The sequence below is a fragment of the Polypterus senegalus genome, chromosome 2 (genome assembly GCF_016835505.1).
Source record: "Polypterus senegalus isolate Bchr_013 chromosome 2, ASM1683550v1, whole genome shotgun sequence".
NCBI lineage: Eukaryota > Metazoa > Chordata > Cladistia > Polypteriformes > Polypteridae > Polypterus > Polypterus senegalus.
The window spans coordinates 94206765-94225213 of record NC_053155.1 but is presented as its reverse complement, the minus strand read 5'-3'; the positions used below and the strand labels follow the sequence as shown (position 1 = coordinate 94225213).

At 36.9% G+C, this 18449-nt stretch overlaps 1 protein-coding gene across 2 annotated transcripts in view; it reads left to right on the top strand.

Annotated features, from left to right (window-relative positions):
* Positions 1-1302: 1302 nt before the first annotated feature.
* Positions 1303-18449, top strand: part of tmem135 (transmembrane protein 135) — a 421403-nt gene continuing 404256 nt past the window's right edge. The window contains exons 1-2 of one of the 2 annotated variants that reach the window (XM_039744170.1): positions 1303-1618; positions 17869-17996. In XM_039744170.1, the coding sequence (XP_039600104.1) occupies positions 1388-1618; positions 17869-17996 (359 nt within the window). In that variant the 5' untranslated portion in view covers positions 1303-1387. The remainder of the gene's footprint in view (positions 1619-17868; positions 17997-18449) is intronic. The other variant, XM_039744172.1, reaches the window with a different exon arrangement.

Genomic DNA, 18449 nt, shown 5'->3' with positions numbered 1-18449 from the left:
TTTTTTTTTTTTTTTGTATTTAATAACTCATTAGCCAAAATACAACCTTTAGGTTATATTCAAGATTTGTTGTGCCTCTTTTAAATTTAATAATTGATTATAACCTGCCTAAAGAAGGGGCCTCAGCTACCTTGGAGGCTTGCTTATTGTAATCAGTTCAGTTAGCCAATGAAAGGTGCCATTTTGCTTGACTTTTTGTTGCATTACTAATTAGACAAATTAATGTAACATGAAATTAGCTGTACTGCTTTAACATTCAGTGTAATTTCTGTCTGCGCTGTTCATCTCTAAATATCAGTATATGGATACAATTTATGGGGCAATAGAAAAGGTGAATTGAAATACAAATGGTAAAAGAAAGTTAAGTGTTTAAAACTGTGACAAAGAAAATATTTCTGAATTCCTTCTTAATGCAAATACCATACTATATAGATAGATACTTTATTAATCCCCAAGGGGAAATTCACATACTCCAGCAATAGCATACTGATAAAAACAATATTGATTAAAGAGCAATAAAAAAAAAAGCAGTGCAAGTTAAAAAATGCAAGGTGTAGAGTGCGAGGCTGGTATAACAGTCTATAATCTTGTATAATATTAACGTTTAATTCCCCCCCCCGGGTGGAATTGAAGAGTCGCATAGTGGGGGGGGGGAACGATCTCCTCCGTCTGTCAGTGGAGCAGGACTTTTCTGAATGCAGAATATGGGGAGAAAAAAGGCCAGCTAAACAAATAGATTAATGAGAAATAAGAATGGCTTGCTGACATGTGAAACTGGTTGGAATGAAAGCCACAGTGCTACACTTGGGAACCTCCGCTTTAGTGGGTGTCAGTTTGAACTGCAAAGCACAATGTTTCCAGTTCACTTGTCATCAGTCATCGGCTCACGGGGCTACAAACGCTGCATTTAACCATTAAGGCAACGTGACCTTGTGCTTTTTGTAGTTACAAAAAAAATACAAACTTTAGGTTCCACTCAGTATTTGTTATGCCTCTTTTATAACAAATAAAAGTGGTTATGCCTCTTTTATTCCATCTCATACCTGCTAAAAAGAGCGTAAAAATTCAGGTAAATAAAATATAAGGCGCTTTAACATTGACGTATTAATATGATAGTGTTACGTATGCCACTAAATTTAGATAAGAATACATTAAATGTTATATATTACGTAAGAGTCAGTGCTAATCGCTTTGCAGTGCAGCACCAAGCGCGTCTTAAACGCCTGCGAATGCTCAGTGAATGAAGACTTATCCTGTAATAAAAGCGGAAACGACGCAGCCGCCGTTGCCGTTTTCGAGCGCCTTTCTCCTTCACTCTCTTCCTCTATTGAGTGTGCTAGGGGGCCGGCCGGCCTGCCCTCCACGTCGTCTCGTTCGATCCGAGCCGATGTCCTATAGTAACCTCGGCCGTGACCTTTCCCCCGCTTCTCTCGGCGCAGGCCCCGTACTAGCTTGCCTGTCAGACTGTTCAGAAAACATGGCCGCTTTCAGCAAGTCCATTCCGCACAACTGCTACGAGATCGGACACACCTGGAGTCCGTCGTGCACGCTGTCCTCGCTGCAGATCACCGCGGGGGCCCTGGAGGCCTCTTTAAAGATATATGCACCCCTGTACCTTGTAAGTGCCGTCACGACGGAGACGTGGGGTGGAGGGAGGGGGGCTGGCGACTTGGGTGGTAAATAAGGCCCTCCCGCGTATGGGGGTGACGTGGAGTGGAAGGAAGGAAGGAAGGAAGTAAGTAAGGAAATCATACATATGCTAATAATGGTGTCAATTTCTTAACAAACATTAGGCGTAAATGTGTACAGAATGGGTCCATGGTTGGTGGATCAGCTTTTGGGTTTTGTTTGGAATTTGCCCATGCCAGCACAGGTCAGGGAGACGAGCAAAAAGTGATATTAGCAAAGCAAATCAAGCAGAGTGGGGCTTGTTCCTTGGATCAGCACTTAGCTCTCATTACATTTATTCATGTCTTAAATATTACACTGGACATACATCCTTCCAACCATTTATATGAAAACATGCCTAATCCAGGGTTGTAGGGACCAGAACAAACCTGGATGGGGTGCCTGACATTTCTGATTGTTATTGTGTTCCTAAGAAGTACTTATGAACACTTTGAAATCACTTGTTTGTGTTTTTTTTTGTCTGGAGCCTTCTAGCTCACTGGTACTAGAAAACCCATCCATATGATATACCATTCAGTTAGTCTTGATGGCTAGTTATGCAGGAAGGCAAGGCCCCCCCATTTTAGGCCACCCTGTGCCCGAAAACACCTATAATGTTGTCAAGCTTGGGACATATTTTGTGTAAGAAAATACACCATTATGATAAAAAGTAAAGCAATAGGCATGTTCAGCCAAAAATGATTAGAAGGACTTGACGTTGGGCATGTCGTATGAGCCATCAACAGGTGTTCGCCCCAATAGGATATGAGGGTTCAAAATTAGTCCTTTTCAGAAAACTTTGGAAAAAAATAGGGATCAGTACTGTAGGCATGTGGAGTGTCATTTTATGTTATTTTGAAGCTGATGATCACAAATATGATAGTTTTGCTATTTTATCTTTACTGGTGGTTCAAGCCTTCTAAGGGCCACTCCCAGAAGGTTAGAAAATGGCAGATTTTGGACATCAATTCTAATTTTATTTTTTGATCCTTTACTAAGGATCTAGCCATCTATAATCCTCTCGGAGTGAAATGTGATAAGTTTCTTTTACAGTTTAGGATATTTAAACTTTAAACATTTAAGTCAAAGCACACTATTTCAAATATCTTGACACAGCTATTCTTGTTTATCATGTACTTCAACCTCATGAAGTAAATAATTAAATTTCTTATGAACACCTCGAATTAAGACAGCTTACTCTAAATTCAATATTTTTTTTATTACTCTCATTTCAAACATCTTGTGGAAAAAATTATGGTTGCCACAGAGACCCTCTGCTTTTTTTCAAATTATTATGAGGACATTAGGCAGCAATCATTTGAATTCATAATATGAGCAGTGACATCAACAGATCAGGTAAAGTGAACCATAATTTATTTTGTGGTAGTGTAAACCACATGGTGCATTTGAATGGGCTTTGGGTATAATTTGGTCTGCTGCCGTGTGTGTGAGAGAGAGAGAGAGATTTTGAATTCACATAGATCCTGCGACATTTTCAGTGGACTTTCGAATAGACTAGAACCTAATTTGATGTCTTCCTTGAAGTCTGGACTTGATTACATAAGAATTTCCAATGAAGGCTGTAAAATACTCATCCGTTGCTGTTAAGAAAAAAAACGAATCAGTATGGCAAAAAATCAAGCTATTCTGTGTTTTTAAAGACATTGTGAATGCACTTTATTCCATTAGCATGTTTCCAGAATGTGAGGTTCTTGTATAATTGATTGGGCCATACTCCCAACTTTCCGTATTCATTCTAGCACCACAGCCTGGTAGTAAGTCTGTATGTGTTGACATTGTCCAGCTGGGTCCTAGGAGACTCATTCCAGATGGGAATAAACATAAGAAATCTGACAAACGAGAGGAGACCATTCAGTTCATCAGGCTTGTTTGCTTAACTGCCCCAGTATCTCCTCCAAATATTTCTTAAAGGTTGTCAAATTTACTGCTTTAACTACACGTCTCAGTAGTTTGTTCCAGATTCCCACTACTCTTTGTGTAAAGAAGTGCTTCCTGGCTTCAGTCCTAAATGCACTTCCCCTTAATTTCCTCTGGTGTCCTCAAGCAAATGATTCACTGTTACATTCAAAGATTATTGCAGGAGCAACCTTATCAATGCCTGCATTTGGTCCCCATGCACTCTCCACTGCTTGAGGCTAAACACACTTAATACTCTGAGTCTCTTTAAGTACGATGTTTGTTGCCTTGGGTAAATGTTGTCAGTGTACAAGAGGGAATTACTTCCCATGTTCGCAGTAAAATGTTTATTTCTATCTCGTCAAGAAGCATCCGTTCCAGTGAATAAAAAGGTAATTCTTATAAGAGAATCAGCTGAGGATATATTGAGGTTGCATTGACAAGTTCCTTTTAAAATCATATCTGAACTGAGTAGATTGTTGACACAGTGCTTAGGACTCCTTCCACAGACATCCAGCATCCTTAGTTTGAGGTCCACAGCCAGTTGTTTTCTTTGTGAACTTTGTGTGCTTTTAGTATTTCCTAGGTTATACTCCAGTTTTACTCCTACCTTCCCATAATGAGTGCACAGGGTATTTGTCAATTCCAAACTGGCCCTGCAGTGGATTGGCACCCTGCCCAGTGTTGTTTCCTATTTTGTACCAGGTGCTGTTGAGGTATTCACTGACACCTGTTGAACCTAATTTCTGATTAAGTGTGTTTAAGAATGTTGTTGTGATGTTTGGGGTTTGCTCATGCTGCACACAGTTCATGGTCATAGTTGCTTCTAACATGCAACTACTCCTGCACACACACATCTGACAGTAATGACCCTCTACACCTTAATTTACCCATATTAAGTCAGTTTATTCTTGTTAAATAACTAATGTGTGGCACAACTGCAGTTGCCTTCACTTCTCTCATTCATAAAATACTCTTATTACAGGTGCCGGTCATAAAATTAGAATATCATGACAAAGTTGAGGCACTGCTCAGGTGTTATGAGAGCCCATGTTGCTCTGATAGTGGCCTTCAGCTCTTCTGAATTGTTGGGTCTGGCGTATTGCATCTTCCTCTTCACAATACCCCATAGATTTTCTATAGGTTTAAGGTCAGGTGAGTTTCCTGGCAATCAAGAACAGGGATACCATGGTCGTTAAACCAGGTAATGGTAGTTTTGGCACTTTGTGCAGGTGCCAGGTCCTGTTGGAAAATGAAATCTGCATCTCCATAAAGTTTGTCAGCAGCAGGAAGCATGAAGTGCTCTAAAACTTCCTGGTAGACGGCTGCGTTGACCTTGGACCTCAGAAAAGACAATGGACCAACACCAGCAAATGACATGGCACCCCAAACCATCACTGACTGTGGAAACTTTACCCTGGACCTCAAGCAATGTGGATTCTGTGCCTCTCCTCTCTTCCTCCAGACTCTGGGACCTTGATTTCCAAAGGAAATGCAAAATTTACTTTCATCAGAGAACATAACTTTGGACCACTCGGCAGCAGTTTTGCCTTTAGCCCAGACGAGACGCTTCTGACGCTGTCTCTTGTTCAAGAGTTGCTTGACACAAGGAATGCAACAGCTGAAACCCATGTCTTGCATACGTCTGTGTGTGGTGGTTCTTGAAGTACTGACTCCAGCTGCAGTCCCCTCTTTGTGAATCTCCCCCACAGTTTTGAATGGGTTTTGTTTCACAATCCTCTCCAGGGTGCGGTTATCCCTATTGCTTGTACACTTTTTTCTACCACATCTTGTCCTTCCCTTCGCCTCTCTATTAATGTGCTTGGACACAGAGCTCTGTGAACAGCCAGCCTCTTTAGCAATGACCTTTTGTGTCTTGCCCTCCTTGTGCAAGGTGTCAATGGTCGTCTTTTGGACAACTGTCAAGTCAGCAGTCTTCCCCATGATTGTGTAGCCTACAGAACTAGACTGAGAGACCATTTAAAGGCTTTTGCAGGTGTTTTGAGTTAATTAGCTAATTAGAGTGTGGCACCAGGTGTCTTCAATATTGAACCTTTTCACAATATTCTAATTTTCCGAGATACTGAATTTGGATCTTTCATTAGTTGTCAGTTATAATCATCAAAATTAAAAGAAATAAACATTCGAAATACATCAGTCTGTGTGTAATGAATGAATCTAATATACAAGTTTCACATTTTGAATGGAATTACTGAAATAAATCAACTTTGTCATGATATTCTAATTTTATGACTGGCACCTGTATATTCTGAGTACTGTACATATTTTCTGATTTGGTAATCATTTTTCTAGCACACTTCATTCAACATACCAGGAGATAAAAAACTGAACCTGTTTGTCCAGTCCAACCCTGCAGATGACACATTTAAAAGAAATACATCTGCTGCTGATAAGTTCCAATGCATATAACATTGTGTTACATTTCACTAGGTTGTAGCTAGTAGGAATGGTGCTTTTTTGTGATACAGTCAAGTAGCCCTTGTGTATAGTTGCTTCTGTTTGTTTATTTAAAAAATAACTATTTCTTCTTCATATACACCTAATTGCCTTGCAAATCCCCACCTTTCATTTAACCTTAGTAACAGTCTATTCTCTGCCACCCCAAATTAGCAAGTACAATCTGAGCCATGTTGTTGTGTGGGATCACTGATGAGTGCTAATCTGAATGGAGCTGTAGTTAGTAGTGCAGAGGAGCTACTTGTAAGGTTAAGACAGACACATGTAATTTTGCCTTGGAAAGCAGTATTAAAGAAAATGCTCAGTTTGATAACTAAAAAGCTATACATTTTAGAGCTGTTGAAATTGTAAAGTAGACCTGAAAATAACACAAAATCCCTCTTTGAATGTTAGGATATGCATTTGCCTTATTCTAGGTCTGGGTTAACAATACCAACTTATTTCATAATCATCTATGAAATCATTCATAGAGAATGTTTTTTTTTTTTTAAGTAAGGAAGGGGATCAGAAAATAAATGTTTATTGGTCATTTTGCATTTTAAAATCACATGAGTTTGTGGTACATTTACTTAACTGAATTGCAAGTATTTTGGTGAAAGTACAGTGCAAATGTAAAGGAAAGAAAATTTCCATAGCTGTATGGCAAGCTTTGCATCTTTCTAGTTTATTTTGAGTAATTATTGTGTTTCAGTCAATCATCCATTCTTGTTTTTAAACTGCTGGAATTATCCTAGTTTTCCATTGATAGTTTTGCAAAATAAATCATACAAATTTTATCTTTTACATGATGCGTTTTAATCAATCATTTAGGTATTAGGATCATAAGAATTAATTTATCCTACACCTTAATGCACTGGAAGGTTATCTTTGTTGTAACACTATCCATTAATACATAATTACTGTTAGTGTTAAAGTTTATTTTGCAGACACCCTGAAAACAAACAGGGTCAGAAACAAAACAGAATGTTGTGTGTCCAACACTTGACTTTCCTTACCTAAAGCTGTGATTTGAGTAACAAACTATTGCAGGACAACATGTTTTGATAAAAAATATTCTCCCTCCCAGATCCTAATTCAGTTGGGGCACAAATGTGCATTAAAAACACAAAATGATTATTTTTTCAGAAAAACCTCTACTGGAGTAATATACTAAAAATCAATAGGATTTCAGAATTTACTTAATAACTGTTAAGAACTGTGCCAAAAATCATTTGGGTTCAGTAATCTGATTTTAAGATATTGTGTTCATGGACTCACATCCAGACACACAAACTTACAGTGTTTCACTCTAACAGTGGTCAAAATGTGTTAAAAGATACCAAAAATGTGTAAATGCCCTGAAAATGCGAGGTGAAAATTTTCCCCTTGCCACAGTATTTTTTTTATATAGTGATTTAATGCTATTTTCTAATGCTTCTGCACTTATGGGATGCTTTGATAATGGGGATGAGATAGAGTATAGGAGTCAGGTGGAGAACTTTGTTTCTTGGTGCAGAAAGAATTGTCTGAAACTTAGCATCAGCAAAAACAAGTAATTGGTTATTGACTTTTGCTGTACCAAGGAGACTCTACCCCAGTCACTTTCTAGGGAGTGGGTGTAGAGGTGGTGCATTGGTACAAGTACTTGGGGGTCCACATCAATGACAGGTTGGACTGATCCTGTAACAGAGAGGAACAATATAAGAAGGGGCAGAGCATGCTCTTTTTCCTTAGGAGACTGCATTCCTTTAAAGTATATAGTGACATTCTCCACATATTGTACAGTTCTCTGATGGCCAATGGGGCCAGTGGGATTTTCTATGCTGTGGTGTGCTGGGCCACTAAAATCACTTCAAGTAAGGCCCACAGAATCAACAAACTTTTAATTAAAAGGTCAGGCTTAGAGGTTGAATTTTGTTTCATTTTCCTTTTTATTTTTTTCTTGTTTATTTTCTCTTTTGTAGTCAAATGTTTGTGTCTATTACGTTTATTAGTCTTTGTTTGATTAAATAGCTGTGATAAAAAATTAGGCAGGAGACAGAAAAAGTTTTGGGGATGGCCTCCTCATATACTACTGATAATCAGCAAAGAAAAGAAACACATCTTCACAGGAGCGGAGTTCACAATTGAACTGACTAACAAGTTCAGACTGCTCTATAAATATGGTGGGTAGGAGGAAGAGGTGCAGTCAGGGAAGCATGAGAGGATCTGATGTGGCAGGAAAGGGATTTCTAGGGTGAAGGGAATAATGTGATCCGGATTGGCCTGAAGTAATGTCAACAGTGGGTGGACCGATGGTGATGTCATTGAGATGCAGGGTATTTGGCTGTGCTACAGAGGAATAAGAGGAGAGAGGATCAGGTGAGAGTACCCTCCCCCGATCAGGTTGATGAATAACACTATTTGTGCCTGTAAACTGTCTCCCATGTGCACATGTGTGACATAGCATACAACTGTAATAGTTTTTTTTTTTAAATAAAATAAAATTAAGGCAGGCTTAGTTATGGGACACATTCTCGACCCCCTTTGGGGTAGTAATCAAGGAGGCAATGCCATTATGAACTAAGCTGTACATCCTCTCTCTGACACACTAACATGGAATTCTTTCAGCCAATTAATTATTCAGCAAAAGTGTGTCAAGAAACATGACTGGGCCTCCATTATACCAATGGTGATGTGCCCGCATAATGCTTCCCTGGGACTGAAATAGCTAAGTCAGATGTTTTCTTTCTTTTTAGTCATTGTTTAGTCAGTGTTTATTTGAGAGAGGTTTGAGAAAGATTGCCATAATATAATATTATTATTATTGTTCCTGTAGGAACAAATAAAGATATATCTATCTATGCATTTAAAACAAATCATGTAGACATTTTGACAGGAGGTCATCAGTATTTTGCTCTTTGCTAAACAGACAGATGTTACTTTTGTAAAACCAGTAAAAGAACTCAAAGTTTGAAATACAAATTCTAAAATGTTTTGTATGGTTTGTTATATATTTCCTAAATGTATTCTACAGCATCCAGTTTAGTTTGTGTTATACCTGTAGTGATTTCTGTTTTGTTTTGAGACCAGTAACAAATTGCATCGAATGGATGGGACTGGAAATTCTCTTCACCTCGTGTTCCTTATCACCTCTTTTCTACCATTTTCTGGCATGGCCAGTGCTGACACACAGAAGAATGTAAAGTGTGATAACATCCATTTGAAAATGTGTGAGGTGAAAAAGTGTGTCTGCTTAAAGCAATATCTATGCAGTTTCCCTTATTGTGTATTTGTTTAACTTATCCTCTTTTCTGATTGATTCATTTAATTGTTTTTATCTTATTTCTTTCATTGGGAACTTTGTGATATGCATTGATAGTTGCATTACCCTTTTATCTCTGTTTTTGTTGTGTTGTATTTGCTTGACTGTTTTGTATTGGCTTTACTGGTAAAATAAATAACTACTATTGATTTCCTGACACATTATTGATACCTATCATGTATTTTGGTGATAATGAATTGAAGTCTTTTGAGTAAAATACAGATAACTAAAGAAGTATCTTTGAATTATTGTGGGAAGAAGGAAAGAAGGCAAAAGAGACAGAATTGCTGATCCTTGAATAGTACATATAAATTACTGTTATTTAATTTGCAACAGATTGTTTTGTGGGGATCTGGACATAGCAATGTGTACACAATCCTGTTTGTGAATAGTTTTGCTTATAACATGAGAAGTGTTTAGATTTGAACTTAATTTTTTTGTTCAAATTCTGATTGTTATGCATAATATAACATGTTTAAACTACCATAGTAGTATTAGTCTTATCTGCATCTAGTAATTTCAGGGTTTTATTCAGAGCAATTGGTTAATGAAAAGTCGCTTCTTTTCTGGTAGCATTTGATCTGGAACCAACACCCTGTAAATATTCTTAATGAGAGTTAAGGGAATGTAAATAAATCACTTTTGTGTGTTTGTTTTTCATCAAGTATTTTTGGTTCGAAATACTTTGGAAAAATACAAGAAAATGTTAAGGAATATAGAAGAACAAGCTTGTTTGATAGTGGTGCATGTGAAAACTTATTTTTGTTCAATTCCTTAACAAAGTAAATCACTCTTCTAATTTAATTCCAGATGTTATATGTGAGAATGTGACACATAATGTATCAATGAAAAAAACTAAAAAGATATGTAAATAAAGAAATAATAGGGTGAAGTCACTAGAGACCACCAGTACCAGCATAGTATAACTAAGGAGAGAACACTTTGAAATGTACAGGATTAGGATCAAGGAAGATCCATGTAGAAATTAAACAGTGATTTAAGTTAGAAAGTAATTTGACCCTAAACCTTGATGGTCTGAAGTTGAATATAAAGGGGAGTTATGCTTATAGTGTAACTAGCAAAATACCCGCGCTTTGCAGCGGAGAAGTAGTGTGTTAAAGAAGCAATGAAAAGAAAAGGAAACATTTTGAAAATAACGTAACCTGATTGTCAATGTAATTGTTTTGTCACTGTTGTGAGTGATGAGTGTTGTTGTCATATATATATATATATATTTACACACACACACATAAATATATATATATATATATACATATCTATACATATACACATATATACATACATATATATCTACATATATACACACACATATATACACACATATACATACATACACACAAATACATATATATATATATATATATATATACATATATACACACACACATATATAAACATATATATATACATATACATACATATCTACATATATACACACACAGCTATTTCAGATCAGTGCAATACGCTGTTTGTTAAACGGTTGACTCCGCTCTTACGCAATAACAAATCAAATCATTCAGTTTTCTTTGCTCATATGTCATTTTAGAGCTGGACGCCTGGCATCTTTTTTGGCCACAGGTTCGTTTCTGTTTGCTGTGAGGTTCTGTGTTGTGGAGATTCTCAGGATGGATTGCAGGTGCTCATCAGTGAGGCGACTCCTGTGTGCTGTTTTGTTAGTCTTTATCACTGAGAAGAGCTTCTCACACAGATATGTGCTACCAAACATGCACAAGGTTCGAGCCGCATGTAGACGGACTTTTTTTGTTCATCAAAGTCACCAAAGCGCCGTGCAAACTCAGTGCGCAGTCGCTCAGTTTATCAGCAAAGTGCGATTTGGGAACACCGTAGTGACGACTTGGTTTAACAGTACTTGGCAACAGGGAAAGTGGGGCAAGGTGAACTGGTGCATTTGTGTCTCCCATAAAAGCAGCTTCACTTGAAATCACTTTGTGATTGTGCACGGTTAAAACGTCCGCTGAAGTGTCAGATTCTTATTTAATTATGCTGTTTTCTGTTATCTTCTGAATTGCATTCAGGTTACCCTGATGCAAGGCAGCTGAAGCGCTGCATTATGGGATCTGTAGTTTATTGTGTTACCAGCGCTTCATATACCCGGGCTTTAATAACAATAATACAGTATATAAAATGATCTCGCCCTTGAGTTTGACACATATGGACTAAATAGAACTTGAAAAGATATGTTTTTCAAATGTGATCGCGCAATTCAGATAGAGTTGACGCGACTACAGCCTGCATGCCTCAATGAGTCATCCTCCCTCGCTCTTACTTTTTACCGCTCATCTAATGAATACACTGAGTATGGTTTTACCAAAACAATCATTGATGGCGAATAAAGTATCCATTATTCGAGTATGTAGAGCGGGATATATATATATACATATATATATATACCCGTATCGCAGCGGAGAAGTAGTGTGTTAAAAAGGTAGAAAAGAAAAGGGAACATTTTAAAAATAACGTAACATGACTGTCAATATACAGTATTTGTTTTGTGAGTGTTACTGAGTGTTGCTGTCATCAAGGATTTGATTATCATTATTTCTTTCAATCAGGTTCGTATTTGTAGGATGTGTTGTGTTCAAGTTACATTCCGTGTTTGTCAATCGTTGTAAAGATGACAGGTTTCATTCATCGATTCGTTTCTTACTGCATCAATAAACAGGTCGCCTTCTTCTTTATCTGAGACCTGACACACTGCATGCACGGGTTTTTTACACTGTCTTCCTTTAGCGGGACATTGACTTTTTCCACCGTGTGCTTTGTTTCCGCAGTAGCTGGATTTATGAATATGCTTATCAGACCCTTCATATTTTTTGCTGCCTTTTCAATTGTGTAATTCGGTTTTTGTTCAGCACTCTTTGGAACTGTTGCTTTTTATCTGTGCACTGCGCCAGTTCACGTGAGCCGCTCGTGTACATGCATCGAAGGTTCCCAGCTGTGCTGGTGCCATCTCGTGCTATGTCCGTGGCTGTATTTAATGTTACCTTAGTCCTGGCACTTAAAACTTTCTCTCGCAGTTTCGCTGAGTTTGTGTCAAACACCACCCTGACCATCTCATCTTCCTCTCCATAAGCACAGTCCTTCACCCGTGAATATTTACCCGTGGCAGTTTGCTATTGGATTGCCGCTGACGGACGGCCTTATATGGGCAGGCACTAAATTACAAACGCCAGCGCAGCCTGTCTATGAACTTAATTTAAAGTGTAGGTTTACATCGTGCTTTGTTTCCGAAGTAGCAGAACTCATGAATATGGTTGTATATGTCACTCGCTCGCTTCTTATTGTTTCGCTGCCTTCTCAATTATATAATGCATGTTTTCTTAAGCGCTTTTTTGAGCTCTTCCTGGTTTTCTATGTACTGCGTGATTACGTGGGAGGCGTGATGATGTCACATGAATCTCCCCCCACGGCATTGAAGCTCATCTCCATTACAGTAAATGGAGAAAAACTGCTTCCAGTTATGACCATTACGCGTAGAATTTCGATATAAAACCTGCCCAACTTTTGTAAGGAAGCTGTAAGGAATGAACCTGCCAAATTTCAGCCTTCCACCCACACGGGAAGTTGGAGAATTAGTGATGAATGAGTGAGTGAGTGAGTGAGTGAGGGCTTTGCCTTTTATTAGTATAGATATATGTAGCTGTGTAAAATATTAGTATTGCATAATATCTGATACCACTACATTATGAATTTTATAAAAAGGTGTACAGTGCTTTTATCGAGGAAGAAATTAAATAAGTAAACTGCTACTGTATTTTAATACAACTAATTGAATTTTTTTAATTTACTTACAAAGACTGTGGTTTATCAGCTACCCTGGACAAGATTGACCCATTTATTGGTTTTCTGAGTAGGCACTATGCATTGCATGTTCCTAGAAAGTTGGTGCCTAATCCAGGAATATCTGGTTCAAGACAGCAGTGAGCACCGGTCTGGGCGCAGTTCCATTTCCAGGCACTCACACACATGCTCACATCCACCTGCTAACTGGACATGCTTGTGCATGAGAGACAGTTATTTTAAAAAGTATGCACACTCCACCTGGACAGCCTCTGTGTTGATAATCTAAGTTGGGCCCATGGGAAGTTAACATGATATCCACTAAGCTGCTATTGTTGGTTAAGCAAATATTCATCAACCAGTTGGAATTCAATAATTTCACTAGAAAAGTAGCGATGCTTGTTATGAGTGCAGTTGTGTACTATGCATTTGGTGCTTGAATCTACTTCTACTTACAGTACAAGCTTTATAATACATTTTCATGTACTTTACATATGATATGCACATGCAGTGACTATAAAAAGTGTTCATCCCCCTTGGAAGTTTTCCAATTTTATAATTATATAACATTTAATCACAGTGGATTTAATGTGTCTTTTTCAACATTAATCAACAGAAAAAGATTCTTCAATATCATAAACTCATAAGTCTTTTTATCATTGCATGTATACAATGAAAGTGTGGATATACAAAGAAACTGGATGCTGACCTATCAGTGCAAAGCAAAAAGGGATTATAAAAACTATAAGAATATACACAAAATGCCTCACATACAAGACATTTTTCACATTCTTCTGGTGTTAATTCATTGCATAAATTAATATGAGCAGCATTTAGCACAGTTATAGGCTTTGAATAAAAACTGTTTTTTAATCTGTTTGTGTTTTTATTGTCCTGAAATGTCTGCCAGAGGGCAGCTGTTCATACAGAGAGTGACCTAGATGGAATACATCTTTAAGTATTCTGATATAAAACAGAAAATAATTGATCACCTAAGTATTTACCTTCTTGAAGTCAGTATTCAGTAGACACGCCTTTGGCAGCCATGACTGTCTCCCTTAGCTATGCACATCTGGACAATATAATTTTCCTCCATTCTTCTTTACAAAGCTGCTGAAGCTGTGTCAGGTTGCATGGGAATCATGAGTGTACAGCCTTTCTCAAGCCCAGCGGTAAATTCTCATTTCGATTGGTATCTGGACTCTGACTTGCCACTCTAGGATATTTAGAACATTAATATTGTTTTTAAATCATTACTGTAAGCTTTATAATTATGCTTGGGTCATTGTTTTGCACGAAAACAAATCTCCCAATGTGCAAGTTTCTTAGAGACTGAATCAGTTTTTCCTCCAGGATTTCCGTATCTTTTGCTGCATTAATTTTATCCTCTACCCTCACAAGCCTTCCAGGGCCCACTGCAAATAAGCATTCTCGTAGTAGGATGCTACCACCACCACCACCACCATGCTAAAGGTGGTGTGGTTTTGATAATGTGTAGTGTTTGACTTATGCCAAGCAGAGTTTAACGTAATAGTCCAAAAACTAACTTTGGTCTCATCAGACCATAGAATCTTCTTCCAGCTGACTTTACATTCTTCCATGTGCCTTCTGTAGCCAAGATATCATGTGTGTTTTGTATTTTTTAAATTAGTGGCTTTCTCTTTGGCACTTATTCCCATAAACTAGTGAAACACCTGGGCCACTGTTCTTATGTGCACATTCTTTTCAATCTTGGGCACTGTAGCTTGTAACTCCTTCAGAGTTATTATAGGTCTTCTGGTGGCCTCAGTCACTAGTCTTGTCCTTGCTTGATCAATCAATGTTTGTGGATAGCCTGCTCTAGGCACATCTACAGCCGTGCCATACTCTTTCTTTTTCTAAATGATTGACTGATTAACTGTACTCCAAGGGATATTCAGTAACTTTTATTTAATTACCTTTTCACAGAGTTACTTAGTGTGTTCTTTTGTGTTCATTGTGTAGGTTAGGACATAATACTGACTCACCACAAGGTGGATCTTCCAGATAAGCCGTATTTATACTACAATTAATTGAAACCCCTTGACTACAGACATGTGATCCCTGTTTACTAGTTATGTGATTTCTAAAACCAATTGACTGCACCAATGATTATTTAGATGTATCATATTAAAAGGATAATTATGCAATCAATTATTTAGTGTTTTATATTTGTAATGAATTTAGAACACTTTTCAGAGGTCTTTTTTCACTTTAATTTAAAGAGTCTTTTTTGTTGCTCAGTGGCAAAAAAGCCAAATTAATTCCACTGTGAGTCAATGTGTAACAACTGTAGTACTAGGTTGTTGTACCGTGTTAGCCATTATGAATGTAGAGAAAAGCCAAGCAATGACACCTTTTATTGGCTAACTAAAAGATTACAATATGCAAGCTTTCGAGGCAACTCAGGCCCCTTCTTCAGGCAAGATGATCTTGCCTGAAGAAGGGTCCAGAGTTGCCTCGAAAGCTTGCATATTGTAATCTTTTTAGTTAGCCAATAAAAGGTGTCATTTTGCTTGGCTTTCTCTACAATGTGTAACAACTAAAATGTAAAAATTTCCAAGGAGTTGAATACTTGTTATAGACACTGTATTAATATGTTTTAATTGAGAAACATTTGGAATCTGGGTAAAATGAACCCATACCTCCCTCATGACATTTACAGAGATTCTTAACTACCATATTAATATCTAAAGCATTTTGTGAAATGGAAAAGAAAAAAAGGTGCTGTATTGGGATTTGTGGCTGTGTCTTTAGTACAACTTTGTGATACGTACTCAACATTCTCACTAGTTCTGATACTTGACAGTTCCTGTAGTTGCTAAACAATAATGTTTTCCTTAAGGTATTTCTATGTCACAAAGCTCTTTGTATTCAAATAAAGAAAGTTAGCATAGCAATAATTTCTTTTTATTCTTGTTTCACTAAAGATTACAATATGCAAGCTTCGAGGCGGGCCAGAGTTGCCTCGAAAGCTTGCATATTGTAATCTTTTTAGTTAGCCAATAAAAGGTGTCATTTTGCTTGGCTCTTCTTTACATTCATAATGGCTAACACGGTACAACACCCTAGTACTATATTCTTGTTTCACAAATACTGCATTTTTTTTTTTTTGCTACCATGTTGGTTTTCCTTGTTTTCCTGTGCATAAACTTGCTTTTCCAGTTTCTCTAAATGTTCCTGGCGATTTGTGACTCAACATAAACATCTTTAGTCAGTATTGAGAGAAAATTAATAGACCACAATACCATTTTCTTTCCTGAAGTAGAGGTTAAACTGACTTTGGCTGTTTGCTCTTTTATCGCATGTGTATCTTTAACTAACTGTGTAAGATGTAAATGCAAATGCTTTTTAGTATATTTAAAGGTAAGCTCCTGGCAATAATATTATGCAAATTAGCATCTGCAATTAGTACAACACCCACAAAAATTTGCATATCTGGAGCAAAATTCAATGTATACAATTCAAAAAATGTTCTGGGAGAAAAGGAACAAATATTGAGTTAAATAGCCGCAGTGCAATTATAAAGATACTTGGCACTAATTATCGGAACAGTTTATAAATCACTATACATACATTCTTATAACAGGTATTTGATTTATTCATTACATAATATACAGTAATATAAGAAAGCCCATTTACTGCCTGTCCAAGTATTCTTTATACTGATCTCTGTGCATTCACAACACAACTTCCACCGCGCCTGCTGAAGAAAAAATAAATAAGCAAAAGCTTGTTTAAAGTAATAATTTTATAAATTAACAGTCTGCATCAAGTAATTCAATGACATTATACTGAGTTTGGCTTCCTTACAAAACAGCAGAAATAACAATTGCCACTGCATTCATTTCTTATCTAGTATATGGATGGGTATGCAGACATCTATTACTTACTGAAAGTTTCAGGAAATTGCTCAACACCTCAATATGGGTTTTTTCTTATAACAGAAAAACACTTGAAACCAATGCATCAGCCTCATTGTAGCTAGTGATGTTGCTTCCTTGTTCATCTTTTTAGCTCACCAATTTACAACATCAGAAGAAGTTTTTATATTCAGTCATCATACTATCTTAAATGATAAAAGTAGAGCTCTGAGATGCAGTGTTTATCCATAGGACTTGGATTAAACTCATTACAGGGACGCTTTCTCTATTGAGTTTGCATGTTCTTTATACAGTATATCTGAATGAATTTTACCAGATATTCAAGGTTTATCCCACATTCTGAAGACAGTTACGTTTAATTTGCTTTTGCGTTGTATCTCTAAATTAGTCTGTTTTGCTGTTCATGTGTATGTATGTCCTGCAGTGGGACTGGCATCCCATTCAGGTGTTAGCACATTAATGAGTAAGTAGGTTAAGGATGTAATTCAGTGTGTTTTTGTTGCTTCAATTAGAGGAGATAAATTTTAATAACCCCATGGGACCATGATTATTTCAAAGAGATTTCTCAATAGAGACATCTTCAAACAAGTATTTGGAAAATTCTGGTAGCAAAAAAATATTACTGCTGGTTGGTTAGCACCAAAAGCTATACAGTTTTATATTAATTTATTTATAAGCAACTCTTTAAATATAGGGATATTTCAAATTGTTAAAAATATGAATTTATTCTTATTGGGGTATTACTCCAATTTGACTGCATTATATTTTGTTTACTTAAAATTTTGTTCTTTCTTTTAGATAGCAGCAATTCTTAGAAGACGCAACAAAGAGTACTATTTGTATAAACTATTACCGGAGATACTACAATCCAGCTCCTTTCTCACCACAAATGGAGGTTTATATATTGCTTTCTTCTGTATCTTAAGGTAAAAGATGTTACTGTTGTCTTTTGTTTTTCTTATTGCCATTTCTGCTAACTGTTCTTGCCTATTGTCACTGTTTTTGTTTGTGGTGAAGTCAATATATTTGTAAAAGTATTTAGAATGCAAATATATTATGCAGTATAAGAGAAGGAGCATATTTAAAATGTTGTGTCCATAGTACTTTAATACTTCCTGTTATAATAATTTACTCTTGAGTTAGGTGACGTGTTATGAGTTTTTCATCATTAGAATAAGTCAGAGAGATTCTCAGAGGTCAGAGATTCTTGTATGGAAAAATATAATAACATGGCAGCATTTCTGATAAGATTTTCATATAAGAAAGTCTGATCTATAACACCGGGGTTGTAGAAAGTGAGCTTAAGCAGTAGTGCTGTAGCCATTAATGTTTATGGTAAAATTTAATAAAAATTTTATAAAAAATAACATATAAAGGAA